We start from the raw sequence: 15,027 nt of genomic DNA, 5'->3' as shown, positions 1-15,027 counted from the left end.
TGGGCAATCAAGGCAGCTGTAAATACAGTATCCCCAATGGAGATGCCTCTTTATATATAAACAGCACCTTCACAATGACTCATGTCCCACCAAAATCTATGCAGGTGCCAATGGTCAGTAAATAATTTCTAATTTCACTGCCCTCTAGCAGTTGTATATATTCTACGGATTGCATTATTTACACTAAAATATATCCTGTATACATACTGTGTATCTGAAGTATGCAAAAAATCAGTATACTGTACCAAGATCCATACACACTGGACAACACTCTCCTTCAGGTATCTTGGGATTGTGACATGCCAGAGGATGGCACAAAGTTTCATCACACAAAACCTTTCCTTGTGAGCAGAGGCATGTAATGCAGGGTTTGGGAGACCACACAGCCTTATCAAACATAATCATCCCATTAGCAAAACAGCGTCCTTCCTTTCCTGATAAATGGAAACCAAAGGAAAGATTTAAAATGTGTATAAAATATATTAGTAAATTAACATATTTGGTGGATTAGCTTTCCATACCACCAACCTCATCATTGCCAAGAACAAGTGTGCATCTACAATGGGGATGCTACTCAGAAGTATCCAACCAAATCTCCACCCAATCATGAAGCTCACTGGATGATATTGAGCCAGTCACTATTTCTCACCCTAGCTCACCACATAGGATTGTTACAATAATAAATGCTGTGTGTTAGGTACTATGTAGACTGCCCTAAGCTCTTAGAAGAAGGGCTGATATAAATTAATTAAAAATAGAAATAATAAAGAATCAGCTGAATGTAAATGCAGAAGCATTCCTGCTTTGGGAGACTCCATATAAATCAGCGATTCCCAACGTAGGGGGCATTACCACCTTTCAGGGGGGTGTTGGTGTGACTACAAACTTTAGGGGGCATTTGGGTTCGTTAGGGGGGCGCTGACATTTGGCGGTCTGATGCGACAGTTGAAGCATTTAAGTTTAATTTTATTTAATACACAAATCATTAATTTTTAAACTGTTTTGTCCCCAGTTAGAATTTATTTAATAGTCTCAATTCATGGAAGTAACACTATAAATAGCGTGTGCTCTTTAGTAAAGAAAGTCTGAATAGTGGCCAGTGTCATATCAAGGAATGGGGATATTAGCCACGCTCCAGCACTAGGTAATGTTCCGATGCTGTCTTGAGGGATGTTGGAACCAATCACAAGAGAGTCAGTTATTCGCTGGTTTTCTTCAGGAATGGGACACACTTGCTACCCGTTGTTTCTGTGATGTTTAAATGAACTTGTTTAACGAAACAATGCCGGTAAACTGAATGAGTTTGTTGTTAAGTAATTTTGTATTTTATGGATTTATCGACCTACCTGGAACGTTAAAGGTAAGTGCACAGCTTACAAAGGATTTAGTGCAGTGAATCGCATACTAGTGAAGAATCGAAACCGTTTGGATATAGTTAGTTGTGGTGACTGACTATTACTATCCAAGTATACTTGAGATATTGTGAAGTTAGCCAAAACTCATCAAGCTCAAGGATCACACTAGTATTTTATAATAAATCTCATTTTATTTACTTTTCTATAACTATGTATGTATATTAATAAATCATACTAAGAATTCAATGTGTAATCTAAGTGCAATAAAAAGGCATGATAAAAAGATCAGTAATAATAATTGAAAATACCTTTTATGCATTACTCATATTTTAAGGGAAGAATAGGAAGCATTGGCATATACTTAATCTGAGGGGGGCGTTGGGCACAAAAAGATTTTGCAAAGGGGCGTTGGGTCAGAAAAAGTTGGGTAACGCTGATATAAATCATAGAGTTTCCATGCATACAGGGTTTTTATTTACTATATTTACTATCGAAATATATTCTATTTAGAAATAGTTGGCAAATTGAAAGATTTCTTGGTCATTGACACCTGTCTATCCAGGTGGTTCTAATTGCCAAACATGAATTACATAATTTTATATGAAAATATGTTCTATATATTCTTAGAAGGCTGTTTCATTATCACTTAGTTAAACTCTCTAAATCTGTTCCCCAGCTCTCTACAGTTAATAGGTTTTATTATATGATTGAAATGTATATGTAGCCTTATTCTTTGGTCACTTGCCCATTTAAATTTTAAATTACTGAACACGTTTGTCAGAGTGAACTGTGCCACAGAGACAGACTTACTTAACCTTCTACATTGTCTGTCAGCCAAGGCCTTCACCTAGAAAAACTAGCTAAACTCAAGAGAGGTCCATAATATGCTAAAAGAAATGAACAACTCCACACACCACATGATCATTGAAAATCATTTTATTTCAGTGAGCTTTTACAGAATATGTCCTTTCTGCTTTTGAGACTCCCAGTTTTTGGATGGCTTTCATTGATTTTTTTTTCAATGAAATTGATTTTTTTTCTTGTTTTTTGGTATTGTTTGTAATCCTGACCGTTTGTAGTTTCGTGTGCTACAGTAGATCTGTGAAATCATTTTACAAGAGCACAATTTTAATTTTTGTAAACCGCCCAGAGAGCTTCGGCTATGAGGCGGTATATAAATCCAATAAATAATAATAATAATAATCAGATTTGCCATTCAAAATAGGGCTGGGGAATGGTTTCTCCAAGGAATCCAAAGAGAATTGCTCTACTAGCAGTTCTGCTCTGATGCCCTTTCCAAATCCCTGATGTTAATCTACATCTAACATTCTGAGAAATGCCACATTAGGACTTCATTTCATATAGGAATAGTCGACAAATCTAAAGAAGCTTGCTTGCTTGTTTTCACTTATCTGAAATTTCTCTCAGAAATTACTTGCTATCTTTCTGTACACTACCTTGCCCAGCTTAGAGCAAGGATTGTTAACCTGTGGTTCTCCAGATGTTGTTGGACTCTAACTCCCATCAGGTCTAGCATGGCCAATAATCAGGAATTTAGGGACTTGTAGACCAGCAACATCTAGAAGACCAAAGGTTAGCCACCCCTGCCTTAGAGAGAGCTTCTATTGGGACCCTGAGACTCAAAAATCCTATGGTGATGAACATACTCTTGTTACAAAGTTTGGCAGAAAGGAAGAAAGCATTGTTTTCATATGGCTGTTATTGTAAAGTTGCCCATCAGGATCAGAAACCTGTGCTAGTTAGCACAGAGTGAATCTTGGTTAGCGTTAACTGCAATTAATATCAGTGTTGACATAATCCTTGACCATGAGAGCAGGCAGAATTAATGGCAAAAGTTAATGGATGGGAGGAGAGAGGTTAAGAGGAAACACACAATCTCATTATTAAACCCTTAAATCTAGTAAAGGATCAGGAGATAGGAAATCTACCTACAAGGCTTTCTGATGGTTTTCTGACTGCAGTGTTAGGAACCGAGAAAGGCTTGCTAATGACTTCATTAAACTGCCATCAAAGAATTCTGATTGCAGAAATAGGCTCAGAAAAGGGATAGTAGAACCAAGAATCTCTCTCTGGTTCAATAGAACATGCTTGCTTGTAGTCTATACACTACATATATATTGTTAAAATCTGTGTCATCAAAAGGTACAACAACAAAAAAGAACAATTCAAGAAAGGATGAAGTGGAGCCCTATTGAAGCCACAGATGCTTAAGATTTTGTTTTAATAATATAGACATATGATTGATGATAGGATCGGTTTTTAAGTAGGCTTCTTTCCAAATCTGACCTTCACTTGCAAAGATTCTAAATACTAGACTAGACAAATACTTTGTGGTTGAAATCCTTGGCAGATACCTCAGTGCTTTCAACCTTTGGAAATGTGGTGCAGATCCAATATTCCAACTAAAATGTCTAGTGGTTTTAGCTCAACCTTTGGGGAAATTCTAGATAAAAAAAGAGAAGAATCAAGGGGAAAATGAGGGAACCACATATTACTTCAGCTGATGATTTCTGACAGGGAGATTTTAAATAGCTCATATGAAATGCATGGTATGCATCTTGCCATTTTCCTTTAATATTAAAAAAATTCCTCAAAATGAACAGTTTTACATTGACCATATATATACAGTCTAAATGAGACATGATAGTACTTCCTAGCATTTCTAGTCAGGTTTTTTTACCTATTCATTAAATTTTCTTGCTATTAAACTTGATCTTGAGATTATTTATTCAACATAATGTTTAGCATGTCTTAGAACAGAGGGTGAATTGCTATAGAAAATACATGTTCAAAGATTACACAGTTTCAGATACACTTGTAATATAACTCTCTGAAATACCCACTTGCTATTTGGGGCAAGAGATTTCTTAACCAGGTGGGCTATGATATCATTTGTGACTTTAGATGGTCAAAGGTATGTAAAACACGCATACACAGTGCCCTCTCAATTTCTGTTAGGAAGCCCCCACTTTGCTTAATAATGCAATTATATAGTACTAGTTGGTATAAATGGCTTATAAAATGGCCAGAGTAACATATATTCAATGTTACCATTTTCAGGAAGTTACTGCAGACTTATCAGTATATGGCAGTGTGGATACAACTGCTACAGTGAGGTCACTAAGACACCAGATTGGCTGAAAAATGTCCATTTTCATATTCACTTGCAATTTTCCAGTTTAAACTGATGAGTTGTGAATTCTGTTGATAGTGGTGAAACACATACTGTATTTATTTTAAACATTTTTAAACATTTACATTTAAATGTTTAAATGCCACCTTTTCACTATAAATTGCTAGGATAGTTAGTTGCTACATTCAGCTTTTTAATTTTGATATATTAAAGAATTAGAAATATACTATTTAATATGTTCACATGCAAATAGCGTTATCCTTCGTGATGTTTCTTTGGGATAAATTATAGCTTTTACTCTATAGAGGAGGACTTCAGGATGAGAAGATTATTACTGTCTTCTCATGGCTATTCAGAGACCCCATGACTAAACTGCAATGTGAGGGCAAGGGCCTCTCTTTTGTCAGCTTTTCACAAAGACAATGGATTGTATCCAACATTAGTCATACTCAAGATGAAGCTCACTGAAATTAATGGACACAACTAAGTTAGGTCCATCAATTTCAGTGGATCTACTCTGAGTATGACTAATGTTGCATACAATCCAAAGTTTCATGTGTACTCTGCTATATGAAAATGGACTGCCTTCAAGTCGATTCCGACTTATGGCGACCCTATGAATAGGGTTTTCATGGTAAGCGGTATTCAGAGGTAGTTTACCATTGCCTCCCTCTGAGCAGTCTTAGCAAATCTGTGATGAGGGAAACTGAAGCTCTGCAGGTGCTTGTGCACTGTAAGGCTTGTAGGGTATAGAGACTTGGAGGGGGAAACACAAGGCTATCCGATTCCTTAGAATCTTCACTGAAACAGAATACAAACAATAAAGATGGAAATGGAGAAGGACAACTGGGGGAAGCAAAGGGGAACATGGAAAATGGAAATGGACTGCCTTCAAGTCGATCCTGAGTTATGGGTTTTCATGGTAAGCGGTATTCAGAGGTGGTTTACCATTCCCTTTCTCTGAGGCTGAGAGGCAGTGACTGTCCCAAGGTCACCCTATGAGCTTCATGGCTGTGTGTGGGTTCAAACCCTGGTCTCCCAGGTCATAGTCCAACACTCTAACCATTACACCACACTGGCTCTCCTACTCTGCTATATAATGTCCTTAAAATATATTTTATTTTGTGCAGGGTTCTGAGTGCTTCTGAACTAGTATTGTAATAACACCAATACTCGCTTAATTTGGTTAATCTACTCATTCTGAATGGCAGAGCATGTAGCATGCATTTTTACAGCAGCCCATTGCTGTGCCTTGATTCACACCTGATGAGACTGTTAAAAACTGTAATGCTTTCCTCCCTCATATGGAGCATAGCTCCATATTATTTTCTGCTATATGAGACACACATATTTAAGAGGTTGATACCAGTTCATTGTTTATGAGTCATAAGATGTGTTTTGGATAATGCATAGTTTGCTTACTTATTGCTAATGGAAATGTTAACTAAGAGAACTGTCAATTCTCCAGAGGTGGTGAATATATGACGTGGTGGATGACACCACCCTCTCATGGCCAGAGACAGGAAACTCAGACTGGTCTTTGTCCATTAGACACGCCCCCAGTCTATTTCCTGTCTTGGTTTGGAGAAGGTTATGAGAACACTAAGAAGAATACTTTGTATATTTGCTGGATTATTCTCTGTTTGAAAAACGGTAAAAGGACAAAAAGAAAGAAAGAAAAGCCAAAAGAAAGCCATTTGGAACCGATGTATATTTTATACTGAGAAAAGCAGTATTAGTATTTCCATGACCTTAAATATTGTTATGCATGTTGTGAAAACAACTTTGCACGCATTTCTTGACATAGATGCTGTAATAACAAGCATTACCTATTAAACATTCTTACTCATATAGATCTGTTTGCTTTAATGGTGTTTGTGCAGTAATTTAACTTATTGTTGCAGTTTCTTATTGTAAATTGCCCTGGGATATATTTGTATGAACAACAGTATGAAATTAATTAAATAAAACTCAATATTAAGTTTTATCTAATTAATTTTATACCACTGTACAAGTGTGGGTGTGGGTGCTCTCTACAGTAGGGAAAAACCATACAAAGTGTACCTGATTCCATGAAGCAATTGATATGCTTGGTAAACATAGACCAAATATGTGGATGAATAATCGCACAACCCTTTGCATGTCGACTCAGAAGTAAGTTCTCTTCAGTCCAGATGAGTGTGTGTAGTGATGTAGAGCAGGGGTGGGGAACCTTTTTTTTGCCTCTGGGATCCAGATGTTATCTGGCCGCATCCCACAGGCTCAATTTGTCAAGTAGGCAGGGCAACCTACCTGTCAGTCATGTGCTGTTATTATGTCACATGACTGACAGATGGGTTGCCCCACCTACCTGTCAACCAATTGCACAAGTTTCCCAAACTTGGAAGCCACACATAAGGAATGCCACTAGCCCTATGCTTTGTAAGCCTGCTCCTTTCAGCCTGCGATGTCGGAAGTTGAAAGCCCTTTGCAATCCTCCCCACATGATTCCTTTCTGCCTCTGATGTTGGGAGGTCAAAAGGAGTCACACAGTGGCTCAGAAAGCCCTTTACAGACCTTCGTGCTTAGCTCCTTTTTACTTGTGATGCTAGAAGAGGAAAGGAGCCATGCGGGGCAGCTTCAAAGAGCAATGTTGGGAGGGAGTTCCATTCCATTTTAAGAAAACTGCTTCCTCTTCCTTGAGCAAGGCATGCTCCTACTACCCATCAGCCTTGCTCTAGCAAAGGAACAACAAAGAGTCCACTTTAAGCTCCTGATTCTTCCTGTGAAGCCCAGCCCTTACCCACCCCACACTTGACTTTGTATGTGACATCAGGTGTGGGGCAGACAGTGTGTCTTCCCCCAAACAGTCTCACAGGCCAAATAGGGTGGGCCAAGTTTGGCTCAAAGGCTGGAACTTCCTCACTGCTGGTGTATAGGATTGCAGCTGTAGTTAAGAAAATAAAAAGTAATTTTTCTCTGCTTACCTGGTAAAATACTGTAACTGGATTCTTGTCCATCCAGACCTATTAGAGAGTCAAATACTTCAGTAATCTCGCCGTCAATATTAATAAGTGGAATGCTTGGTGCTGGAGTGGTAGGGAATGCAGTTTTGATCTGCAGTTGCTTGTTTGGTCTATGATTTGCTGAGGAGTCCTTTCTTAACCCTCTATAGCGCATTCTCCTCCTTGCTCTCCTAGGCATCCCATTGTGTCCATTTTGAACAACAGCAAAACACAGAGAAACAAGCAGAAGATAACAGAGTACTGCTGCTTTTTGCATTTCCCCTTTATAGTGCTGTATCCTGTAAAAAGGAAAGAAAAAATTGAGTTTTGAAGATTAATAGAAATTTAGAATACAGTGCTGTGAAAAATGGCAGAGTTCTCTGAAGTGCATACCTTTTGTAACAGTTGTTGCTGTGGTGATTCCAGGGCAAAAATTAATGCCTGCTCTTCTTGAACCAGCTTTCTATCCTTTAAACTGGGCAATGTGGTGTGCAGCCAGGTGTCAAGGATGTGTTCTGTCCCAAAATATCTGAAGATGTGAGACAGAGCATTCATCTGTTGTTTTCCATTGCCAAGATTCTCACAGAGCTTTTTATTTAGACCAATATAGGTCATATGAGTTGTATCTAACTAAGTCATAACAAATTTTTTTTGTGTTATGGCTTATAGCTAAACAAATAAAATTATTACTATACTGTACTCAGGTAGACCAATTAAAATCAATGAATTGTATGCAACGTTATGCATACTCTCAGCAGACACACTGAAATTAATGGACATGACTAACTTTAGTGCATTGACTGCAATGTATCTACTCCATCTCTGAACTCTCATGTTAGTCCAAAGCCCAGTTTTGTTTGAACTCCCCACCCCCTCTGGCTGTGTTGGGGCTTCCACTACTATTCTGCCTGGTACCCTAGCACCCACCTTCATTCCATGTAAGGTAGTCTCCCTGCTTATCTCTATCTCTGCAGTAGGAATATTTTAAGATTATGGCCCTGCCATTGTGGACTTGGGTAGCCTGTATAACGTGTAGCAGAGAACCATCTTGCTATTTTATGTCTCTGTACTGGTGCTTCAGCCTTATTATTCATTATACTATATTTTGTGTAAATACATATTTTATACTACTTTGTATTGATATTTGATGGTTCTTGCTCATTCCCCCTGAGCAAGCAAGGTAATATTGGCATTTCTAAAGTAATTGTGTCCATTGCAATAAACCTCTGCAGTGTGCCATTATTTCGAGCAAAGATCCCCAAATTGATACTTCCGTGAACTTGTAAGTTCCATGAGCATGTGTTCACATATACATGCATATAGATACATGAGCAGATCTGATAACATGTTATCTATGAAATCTATGAGAAGGCAATAGTAATTCTTCATGGTGCTGTTGTGTACTTGATGGGGATGGATATGATAATCTGCTGAGTCAGACCTTATTTTCTATCTAGCAGTAGGGAATGGAATGAGCAATAGAGGGTGGGAGTGTGTTAAGTGTAAGATTTGTTCCCTCTCATACCACATTCAGAAAGTAACATCTGATTTGGCCAACAATGCACAAATACATCCATCGTGATAGCACTGAAATGTAATATTTTCCTGGGTACAAAATACTGCTTTATGAGTGCTGGTCATTCTTTGTAATTAGTTCTGTCTTGCACCAGCAAGACAGTGCAAATAGTTAATTTATTCAACTGATCCATTGTCAAAGGTCCTTAGACTAATCTGTTATTTGCATAAAATACGCCATTAAATTTATTTTCATATTCTAATGAACTTCTGTATGAGCAATAAAAAATAGGACTTCTATACAATGTATTTAGGATTGAGGAGTTGATTTTAACAGTATACCATGATTATTGATTATCTTACATTATAATTTCACAGCTGTGAATTTAGCTACATAGCATAATTGTTAAAACATTGTCAACATTCTACTGTTCCTATAAAAAAATAGTAAATAATGCTCCCTGCTGCATTTTCTTTTATTATATTGCTCTGTTATTGGTGACATTCATGCTTATTAAAATTAATGATACTAAATACATAATACTTTCTACAAATACATTTGACAGCTATTCTATAATATATAAGTACATAATATTTTAAATCTCAATGCAGTTGCAATTTCTGCAGTTGTTAAGCGCAGTTTTACAGATATTGCAGATGAATCTGTTATACTTAAAGTACTAATTTAAAATGTAAATATAACATATTACCTGGTAATCTAATCTAACAGTAGATTCTGTTTGGTGCCATTTAATCTCCAGCTGCAAAAGAAAGAAATTTAGGCTGCTGTCTTTAAAATAAAGAAAGCAACAGCAGAATTATGTTCAAGCATGTTAGATGACTCCTTAGTGTCTGAAATAGTTCCTTTCCCTGGGGACAAGGCACTGTTCTGCCCTGTGTGCAGAGATTCTTCTAATACAGCTGTTGAGAATAGTGCAAACTTCACTTAGAGAAAATGAAAAACAGCACAATACTTTAGGTCCTTAGGCTGACAAGGCGCAGCTGGAAGCTTTCTTTTAACAAAATGCTTACATAAGTAAAAGAAAATGGGGCTATTTCAAACTTGAGAATCATTTGCAGGTAATTTAATCTAAAATTATAAACATTTTAGTATAAGTTTATTGTAGGTTCATTGTATTGTTTAGTTTATTGTTACATATCTATACTAAGCTTTCAGAAAAAGCACCTCCAAAACCATGCTTTCTTTTCTTAATTACCAAGTTTGTCTGGTAACCCTCTGTTTTTCCTGATTCTTTCTCTATGCTGCAGGCTTTATTCAGGATTTAAATCAACCTTTGCCTTTTGTGCAGCAATAGATTTAGTTATGACAGAAATCTTTGCACTTTGAAAACAAACAACTAAAGCATTTCTACTTGCCTGAATGTTAAGGGATAACTAGGTCCTGAAATATGACACTTGAACATAGCTCTGTAGAAGCTTATAGTGGCTTTTTAACCAAAAAAGGAAAGTTTATATTATCCACAAGATCTCTGTGTGCCAATGGGGTGAAGTCCATCATTGTTTGGTTTATGTTTCCTAGTGCATCACAGCTTTAGAAATGCTAAAAACATCTGAAGGAACAAAACCTTTGAGAAATCGTTTATTTGAAGCCACATCATTCAAATTGCCATAATAGATGTTTAGAAATTGAAAAGCAGTGATATATTCAGAAAAATGTATTACTCAATAACTTTGTGCAGGTTTTATGTGATCATTTATCCTTGATGAGCAATCCTGGACTCACTTCACACTTAAGGTGTCAATGAGCTGAGCAAAACATGGAGGGGGCTAATTCTCTTCTCTTTTATCCTGGGATACATAAACATGTGACAACAGCAAGGTTGAGTGGCATGCTGAAAGCAGCATGGCATTTGTGGTGCCAAAGAGAAATTCCTTGATCTCTGTGCTGAGTTCTGCGTATTAACAGTTTACTGCACAGAAGTAGCTTTCATCGGAAAAAATGTATAATGGCTTTTGAATGCAGGCCTTTTTATATGTAACATCCCTACTATCTTTTGCATATAATGAATTTTTTACACCATGACTGCCATTGATATGTAGCAAACATGTATTCCAGAGATGGTAGGTCCTACTTTGGCTGTTTTCCCCAAATCATACCCACCTGCCACACACTTGATATCAGGAGCTTAAAGAGCGCTCCCACTTGTTCCTTTGCAGGCAACACAATCAGACCTCTCAGCACCAATCAGAGAGCCCCACCAGGACTGGCTGCAGTAGGAATTCCCTAGTGCTACCTAGAGGGCAAGAGAAAGCAGTTTGTATTCAAAGCGCTTCCTCTGGCAGTTTGCATCTAAACCACTTCCTCTTCAGAGGAAAAAATGTTGTGTTTAAAAGCAAGAGCTGGCCCCTTACATATATTCCCAGTGCCAATTATCTTCAAAAGATCATTTTGAATTTACCAATCGGTAAATTGGCAGTTACATCAACCTTCTTTGAACTTTTGCAGGTGTCAAGTGTGTCAGAGTTGGCCCGCAGGGGGTGAGAAATTCTGGAATCTAGCCCACTAGCCTCATCCAGTTCCCCTTCTCTGATGCATGCCATATGTACACTACACTACATGATGAATGCATGTGTGCCTCTTTCATTATCCATACCTACTGTATATTTCAAACATGAATCTTTACCTATCTGTATCCACTACTACATCCAAGCTCATCTACTCTTGGTTCCCTTTGTTCCTGTCTCCTGCTCTTTTTGCATTCTGTCATGCTCTTCTAGGGACCTTCAGATTGGAGCCTAAAGCCACGCAAATGGGAACTGCACATGTGCAAGCCAGCTATGGAATCTTCCAAAGCTTCTTCAGAGTTCTAGGCAATCTCCTCCTCCCCTCAGACAGTAGTTTTACTTGCCCTTCCTCACACTGAGGGGAGGGGGAGCTTTCATACCTTCCTCAGTTTCTTCACAGGTTTTGTTGAGTAAATTGTTAGAGTTTCTCTGTGGTTAGATAGTGACAAGAAAAAGCTATTGTTTCTTGCCCAGTGGGATATCTTTTAGTTTACTCTTTATTTTGATCTGTTTTTCTTTAGCACTGTCCTTGATGTGTATGTAAAGCCCATTTAGTGATCATGCAGGAAAGGGTGGCAAGCCGTTCTCTTGCCTTATGCATGTTCATTATTTATTGGTTACACTAGGGGTTCCCAGACTATGGTCTATGGACCACCAGTGGTCCATGAGCTTTATTCAGGTGGTCCGCAGATCTGAACTACAGGTAAATCTATCCAAATTTTGAGTAAACAGCTTGACTGAGAAATGAAGCTCATTTCAGAACAAGCGGGTAGTAGTAATTCACACTGGTCTGATACAAAGTCAAAAGTGCCATCTGATCTGATATTCCAAGTGGTCTAATCGAAAGCAATGAGATCCATTGCTTTATTTGTCAAGTTTTGTTTAATGTTAACAGTGAATTCAGGACTGAAAACATGTTCCTTAAAAGTCACTGTAAGGAAATTAGAAACATGTGTAAAGTTAAATAAGGAGGTTGTACTTTGCATTTTATACACTCTACAGTTAACTCCTTTGCATTTTCCAGGATAAGCACTACATTCTTTTCCAGTAGAAAAAAGAGGGAGAAAATTGCATTTCATTGGTAGGGAAGTTTGCTTTTCCTCTTCTTTGTGGTTTAAAATATCAAACTATGGTTAAGGTACCAGTTGTTTTCTATCAGAAATAATTATTTTAATTCTAATACTGGTGATTTAAAAGAAAAAATCAGGAAAACAAAAAGTTGTACCATATTTACCCGCTGCATATCGGTGTTTGGTGAAGATGTTCTTGTATAAATTCACTAACAGGCAAAAAACCTTGCAGTTTAAGAATGTACCTATAGTCCACAGATATTTCTATCAAACTTTTAAAAAGCAGGGAAATTGGACAGCTATAGTGAATGTACCAGGGGAGCAGGAGACCTGACCTCCTCTCTGAGATATTGCAATTTGTCAAAATGCCAACACAATTTGGGTTGGTCTTTCACAGTCCAATCCACTAGCTGTGTATCTTGGAAGAATTTGATAACATGTGCCTCTGAGCACTTCCCAGGATTCTCTGGGGGAAGCCATGACCAGCTCACGTGAAATCAAAGTCTGGTGTGGGTGTGGCCCCCTGATTAGGCAAGCCAAGCAGCTGCGAGTTTGGCTTTTAGAACACTGACAATTGGTTCTTACTGAGCATGCCCGACATTATTCAATTCAATGCAAAATTTATTAATTAAAAATCAGCCAGGCATATTTTTAACTTTTGAACCGCAGAAAATGAAGGTCAGTATCAGGATTACAGGTACTCTGTGAACATGGCTGATTTTTAATGAATTTCAACAAATTATGAGAACTCTGACAGAAAAAAGTCCAAAAGGAGTCTGGGGGTTTTTTTCTTTCTTTTTAGACTTTGAACTCTCAGTTCTTTCTGTTTTGTGTATTGCCATGAAAATTTAGAGGGTTGTTAAGCAAGTGTTTCTGAGTTCAGGACTATACGTTTTGTAAGGTTTTGTTTTGAAATGAGCTTATGGGAAGCATCAGAATGGCATGAGGGGGTATTTTCAATTTGACATTGCGGAATGTGAAAAATCCACGCTGGAGTATACAGCCACTCTCGTGGCTATATAATAAGTGAGCTATGGCAATGTTTCTTGGTCCAGGACAATGACTCATTTAGCCAAACTCATATGGGTTTTTTTTTTGCATCTGAAGCATACTTAGAAATATGTATAAATTTGTATAGGCATTAAACACTGCGTCTCCAGAGCTATCCCACTGGGGTCTGCTTGTAAACCTTCATATGTACCGAGCACAATTTTTTAAAATACATTCTACTATTTTTACTGCCTAATTTAAAACAACTGTAGAAAGGTGTTTAATATTTAATAGCTCTTATTGTTGAGCAGCTTAACAGATAATTGTACAACAGCAGCAGAAGCAACAAAGCTTTTTATTCCAGGAGGGCTAAACAGGACCCTAAAGAGATTTTCAGCTACTAGGAAATCTGCTGGAGTCTTAATCTCAGTTCATACACTCACTGAGGCAAACACTAAAACAGTTTCGTGGAAGGGTGGCACAAGTCCTCCTGTATAAGCCAGAGCCAGGCTGGAGAACCTGTCCCCCTCCAGCTGCTGATGGATTCCAACTCCCATTGGTCTTGACCATTGACCATGCTGGCTGAGGTTCATAGGAGTTGGAGTCCAACAGGGTTCCTACCCCTGACATAGACATTCTTTTTGTGTGAATTATCTCTGCCCCCTCCAAAACTGGGGAGCATGGTGTGTTTCAGTGTTTCACAGAGGAGGTTGTTTGCATCCTTTCCTCGTGCCACACTTCCATCATGCTGTTTTAGCATTTGCTACAAAATAATTATTGCTCTTTCTTCTATTGCCCTACCAGCCAGCCCAATTCTTGCTTGTCTGTTGTGCTTAGAAACCCTACCTGTCTAGGATATGTAACCCTGCCCAAAATAAATTGGGTAGATGTGAGATCAACAGAGAGCTGTCTGTAAAACTGCTCCACTTAATATACCAGTGGCTGAAAGACAGTGACTATCACAACATTGTGAAGCCAAATAGATCAGATTTTTAACCTCCTCCCTGCCCAAAACATCTGATCTCTTCCAATATTGCTACTGCATTTGCCATAGAGCTATCTGCCATATTATTATGGTGTATTCGGGAAACAATATGTGTGCTTGAAATTATGCCTCAAAGCTGCAGTCATATTACACTTAGCATGACATAACTGAATACTAATAATTACTGGGATTTTATTTCCTTTACTTAAATAGGAAACTTTACTGGTGCTTTATGTAACTAAATGGGTTGATTGATTGATAGGGTTTGTTATTACCATTGGAGACTAATTCAACCACAAGAGAAGCTGTAATGAAACCATGGCAAATTGTAAAGAAACATTATTTAAATGCAGTAGAAAAGGAAGTTTCTTACTGCAAAAGAGCTTTGTTTGCTCCCTGTGGGAAAACAAGACGATGGTGAAGTTGGTTCCTAGTTCCCAGTTCCTTA

At 37.9% G+C, this 15,027-nt stretch overlaps 2 protein-coding genes across 7 annotated transcripts in view; one reads left to right on the top strand and one right to left on the bottom strand.

Annotated features, from left to right (window-relative positions):
- Positions 1-11,169, bottom strand: part of ECM2 (extracellular matrix protein 2) — a 35,955-nt gene extending 24,786 nt beyond the window's left edge. For 2 of the 3 annotated variants that reach the window (XM_061618056.1, XM_061618058.1), the window contains exons 1-4: positions 9,719-9,981; positions 7,887-8,022; positions 7,476-7,792; positions 246-434 (exon numbers count right to left, since the gene is read on the bottom strand). In XM_061618056.1, coding sequence (XP_061474040.1) covers positions 246-434; positions 7,476-7,770 — 484 coding nt within the window. In that variant the 5' untranslated portion in view covers positions 7,771-7,792; positions 7,887-8,022; positions 9,719-9,981. Of the gene's footprint in view, positions 1-245; positions 435-7,475; positions 7,793-7,886; positions 8,023-9,718; positions 9,982-11,130 lie in introns of those variants that run through there. The other variant, XM_061618057.1, reaches the window with a different exon arrangement.
- Positions 1-15,027, top strand: part of CENPP (centromere protein P) — a 267,372-nt gene that overhangs the window by 174,796 nt on the left and 77,549 nt on the right. The window lies entirely within an intron of this gene.

This window comes from Rhineura floridana, chromosome 3 (assembly GCF_030035675.1).
Source record: "Rhineura floridana isolate rRhiFlo1 chromosome 3, rRhiFlo1.hap2, whole genome shotgun sequence".
NCBI lineage: Eukaryota > Metazoa > Chordata > Lepidosauria > Squamata > Rhineuridae > Rhineura > Rhineura floridana.
The sequence above is the reverse complement of the archived record's forward strand: the minus strand, read 5'-3'. Positions and strand labels throughout refer to the sequence as shown.